The sequence below is a fragment of the Helianthus annuus genome, chromosome 8 (assembly GCF_002127325.2).
Source record: "Helianthus annuus cultivar XRQ/B chromosome 8, HanXRQr2.0-SUNRISE, whole genome shotgun sequence".
In the NCBI taxonomy this organism is placed as follows: domain Eukaryota; kingdom Viridiplantae; phylum Streptophyta; class Magnoliopsida; order Asterales; family Asteraceae; genus Helianthus; species Helianthus annuus.
This window is the reverse complement of record NC_035440.2, coordinates 5326749-5331848: the sequence shown is the minus strand read 5'-3', so window position 1 is coordinate 5331848 and position 5100 is coordinate 5326749. Positions and strand designations below refer to the sequence as shown.

Below are 5100 nucleotides of genomic sequence, written 5' to 3'. Positions count from 1 at the left end.
ATTTTTTTAACTCATTTCCTCTTAACACAATTTTGGGCCTAGTTTTTTATTTTGCCCGAGGTCTAAATGATTTTGAGAGTTTTCGCAGACGGCTATGATAAGATCCCAAATTTTGGGTATAGAATATTATGCTTTTTAAGAATTTTAATGTTAATAAAGTATGTTCATCTTGTATGATGAGATGGGTTGTATTAATCTCAATTATAAAAGGTACGTTTGAGATGAAACATATTAACAAGTTGTAAATGTTAATTAAAGTGCCTGGTTACCTTGGGGGGAAATCAATAGCAAAGAGCTAACATGGACTACTAAAGGTAGAAATGTAGAAAACTCGAATAAAACCTAATTGTAGTGATCAAGGGATGCCACATACCGAAGTTGAAGTGACAAAGAAGTGTTGAGTGGGTTTTGTGAGAAAGAACGGTGGTGAAGAGATGATACAAAGGAGAAGGATCAAATTTCTGCAAATTTTGGAGTTGGAGAAGATCAATGCACCATCTTCAAGTAAAGGATTAGCTTTGATAAAGTAGTAGTATCGCTTAACCTCTTAGTTATTTTGATATTTTGATGAAGTCGTTTTGAAATTTTGATGAGTTTATTAAAGAATAAAAAAAATTAGATGGGATTATGTTGCCATATCACTTATGTTAGAAATCTGATGTTAGGGTTTGAAGAACGAAAAGTTTTGTTCATATAATAATGAATTGATAATCATCGAATGTGTAATACATATGGATATATACAAACATTAGTGACAATAACCGCCACATAAAACTTATGATAATAAAATAATAACAATAATATTAATATGATCTAGCTTATAATTATTCTTCTAACACCCTCCCGTAAGCTTGATCATTTCAGATTCATTTGCAATAATCCCTTTAACCTTGTGAAGTCCTTCGGCTGTAGAGCTTTTGTCATGATGTCTGCCAGCTGATCCTTTGTAGCACAGAATATTACGGTTACTTCCCTTTTCTTGATTAAATCTCTGATGAAATGATACTTGACTCTTATGTGTTTGCTTTTACCGTGATATACTGGATCTCTAGCCAAACATATAGTTGACTTGTTATCACAATAGATTGGTATTGTGTAATCTTCTTTTCCTTGCAGATCATCTAAAACGCCTTTAATCCATAAGGCTGACATCCTGTCAAGGATAAAGCCATGTATTCGGCTTCAGTTGATGACAGTGCCACTACCTTTTGTTTCTTTGATTGCCAAGATATGGGACCTGATCCTAAATGAAAAATATAACCCGAAGTGCTTTTGCTATCATCTATATTTCCTGCATAGTCACTATCGCTGTACCCCATTAAATGTTTCTTTCCTCCTTTCGAGTATGTGATTCCTAATTCTTGGGTCCCTTTTATGTATTTCAGTATACGCTTCGCTGCTTCCCAGTGACTCCTCTTCAGACATTCCATAAATCTACTTACTTTACTTACAGCAAACATAATGTCTGGTCTGGTATTTGTTAAGTACATCAGGCTTCCAACCAGACTACGATACACTCCCTCATCTATAAATTCTTCTGGATCTTCTTTTGATAATTTTAATCCATATTCCATGGGAGTTGACACTGTGTTGCAGTATGTCATGTTATATTTCTCCAGCAGATTTCTCATGTACTTCTTTTGTGATAGAGTGATATTTCCATTCTCATATGTGACTTCCATACCGAGGAAATAGTGCAAACGACCCATATTCGTCATTTCGAATTCCTTTTTCATTGAATCTTTGAATTTGGAAATTAAATTCATCGAGCTACTTGCTATTATCAAGTCGTCTACGTACAAGCATATCACAATCTTTCCTTCTTTTGTGTTCTTGATGTAGAGAGTATGTTCATAGATACATTTCTTAAACTTGTTCTTGATAAAGTATGTATCTATTCGACTATACCAAGCCCTGGGAGCTTGTTTTAAACCATATAATGCTCGCTTGAGAAAACATACCTTTTTCTCTTCTCATTTCTTGATGTAGCCTTGAGGTTGTTCTATATAAACTTGTTCTTCCAGATTGCCATTTAGAAAAGCAGTTTTCACATCCATTTGATGTAGATGCCATTCATATTGAGCTGCTAGAGCTAACACTAAACGAACAGTCTCAAATCTAATTACAGGAGCAAAGACCTCTTGATAATCTATCCCGTATTTTTGTTTGTACCCTTTTACAACCAATCTGGCCTTGTATTTGTCTACATTTCCCTTCTCATCATATTTTGTCTTATAGATCCATTTAACACCTATCGGTTTTTGTTTTGCTGGAGGATCCACAAGTTCCCATGTTTGATTCTTTTGAATTGACTCTATCTCTCTGTCCATTGCTTCTTGTCATTTTGAATCCTTACTAGCTTCTTCGAACGTTGTGGGATCAGAACTAGTGTATAATACAAAGTTGACAACTTGATTCTCTTTATACTTTTGCAAAACTTCTACTTCAGTGAGTCTCCTAGTCCCTCGATATATATTACGTATATTTTTAGTTCGAATAACTTCATTTTCAGAATCCGATGAGGACGAGTTGTTCTCCTGTTGATGAGTAGATGCCGATGAGACTGTGGTGTTCTCCTGTTGACAAGCAGATTCAGGTTCGTATCCGGTTTCAGTTTGTTGTTCATAACTGATATCATGAGATTGATTCCCAGCCTCTTGCAGTGTTTGTTCATTGTACTCGGGTAGAGCTGCCGATGCCTGCTCGGCTTGCACGATATCTGGTTCTTCATTTTCACGAGACCGAGGCTCATTTATATCAGATATTATGAATGGAACCTCCGCATTTTCTGTATTTATGACCCATTGTTTGCTTTCATCAAACACCACGTCTCGACTTATGATCATCTTCTTTGTTAGTGGATTGTACAATTTATATCCTTTACTTTGTTCACTGTAGCCAACAAATATTGTCTTTTCCGTCTTTTCATCCAACTTGCCTCGATGTTGTTTTGGAACATGAGCGTAAGCTAAACTTCCAAAAACTTTAAGATGTTCTACATTTGGCTTTCTACCATTCCATGCTTCATACGGTGTCACATTGGGTCTTGTTTTGGTAACTGTTCGGTTTAGAATGTAAGTTGCACATGCTATTGCTTCTGCCCAATAATTATTCGGTAGTTGCTTGACATTCATCATACTCCTGCTTAGTTCCATTAACGTCCTGTTTTTTCTTTCTGCCACCCCATTCTGTTGGGGTGTATAACTGTTTGTTAATTGATGACGTATTCCATTCGTCTTCAAGTAATCTTGGAAAAACTTACTACAATATTCTCCTCCTCGATCCGTTCTCAGTGTCTTGATTAAATAACCGGATTGTCTTTCATTTAGAGCTTTGAATGTTTTGAAGAAATTCAATGCTTCTGATTTATATTTTAGAAAAAACACCGAAGTTTTCCTTGAATAATCATCGATGAAAGTGATGAAGTACTTACATCCTCCTATGGATTCTGTTCGCATAGGACCACATATATCGGAGTGAACCAATTCTAAGGGTCTACTAGCTTGCCAGGTAACTTTCTTTGAGAATGCCTTCCTAGCTTGTTTCCCCGAAATGCACCCTTCACATACATTCTCGTCCTTTGCTATTTTTGGTAGTCCAAGCACGGAACCTTTGTTCCTCATACTGACTAATGTATCCATGTTGACATGAGCATATCTTTTGTGCCATAAAGTTGACATCTCTTTAGTAGTCATAGTCATTACAAAATTCAAATCATTACCTAGTCGCAGTGGAAACATCTTATTGTTTGTCATCTTAATGTCTCCGATAACGTCATTTTTAACATCCTTGATAATGCATCGATCCTTCTTAAAGAGTACCATATAACCTTTTTGTATAAGTTGGCCTACGCTCAATAGGTTATGTTTCAACCCTTTGACATAAAATACGTTTGGTATTTTCCGTGTATGTTCCTTGATTCTTATCGATACTTCTCCACATCCAAGCACTTCTAATCGTTTGTCATCTCCGGTCCTGACTTCTCGCTTTACTGATTCATCTAGTTTAACAAACAGATCCCAATTACCCGTCATGTGGTTGCTACAACCACTATCCAAATACCAACAATCTTCTTTGACTGTTTCTTCCATATTAAATATCATGAACATTGTGTCATCTTGATCTGTGATATCTTCATCTTTGTGTATTAAAACATTGTCCGACTTGTCGTTGTCGTCTTTCCTTTGACAAAATTTAGCCGTGTGGCCCAATCTTTGACAGTTATAACATCTAATCAAACTCCAGTTTCGGCCCCTGTTCTTACTTCTTCTCTTTCCTCCTGTTTCGTTTCTAGACTGCCCATATCTTTCATGACTTGAGTTTTGTAATTGAAACGCATGTTCTGTTGGAACATCTTCATATCTCTTCAATCTCAATTCATGAGATTGAAGGATTCCCATTAATTCCTCAGTCGAAACATTTTCAAGATCCTTAGTTTCTTCAATAGTGATTACAACCGACTCGAAATTTCGAGTTAAACTTCGTAGAATTTTCTCTACTATTCGTTGTTCACTAATCGTTTCTTCATTCATTCTTAATTTATTAACAACAAGAATTATTCTGTTGAAGTAATCTTCAACAGATTCTCCTTCCTTCATATTTAATGCATCGAATTCATAACGAAGGGATTGAAGTTTAACAGATTTTACCCGATTTTCGCCTTGATAGGATTTACGTAAAATACTCCATGCTTCCTTTGATGACTTTGCGAGGGCAATCCTTTCGAAAATAGTGTCTCCCACTGATTGAAATAAAATATGCAGCGCTCGCTTATCCTTTTTGACTGCATCTTTGTATGCGGCTGTTGCCTCTTCAGTGGGATTTGTACCCAATTCGCGAATTCCTTCTTCAACAACACCCCATAAATCTTGAGATTCGAATAGAACTTTGATTTGAATATTCCAGTGATAATAGTTTTGTCTAGTAAATTTTGGAACCTGTGTTTGTATTCCTTGCATCTGATTCATCGGTGATTTTGGTTTGATTTTTGCAGATTTGATCGATGTGGCTCTGATACCACTATGTTAGAAATCTGATGTTAGGGTTTGAAGAACGAAAAGTTTTGTTCATATAATAATGAATTGATAATCATCGAATGTG

At 35.9% G+C, this 5100-nt stretch overlaps 1 protein-coding gene across 1 annotated transcript; it reads right to left on the bottom strand.

Annotated features, from left to right (window-relative positions):
- Positions 1–1121: 1121 nt before the first annotated feature.
- LOC110869444 (secreted RxLR effector protein 161-like) lies at positions 1122–1718 on the bottom strand. The gene has a single exon (XM_022118696.1). The coding sequence runs from the start codon at positions 1716–1718 to the stop codon at positions 1122–1124; it is 597 nt and encodes a 198-aa protein (XP_021974388.1).
- Between the last annotated feature and the right edge of the window lie 3382 nt (positions 1719–5100).

Excerpts from the sequence above, each read along its gene's own strand:
- LOC110869444 (XM_022118696.1), bottom strand. The coding sequence starts at position 1,718 with ATGACGAATATGGGTCGTTTGCACTATTTCCTCGGTATGGAAGTCACA.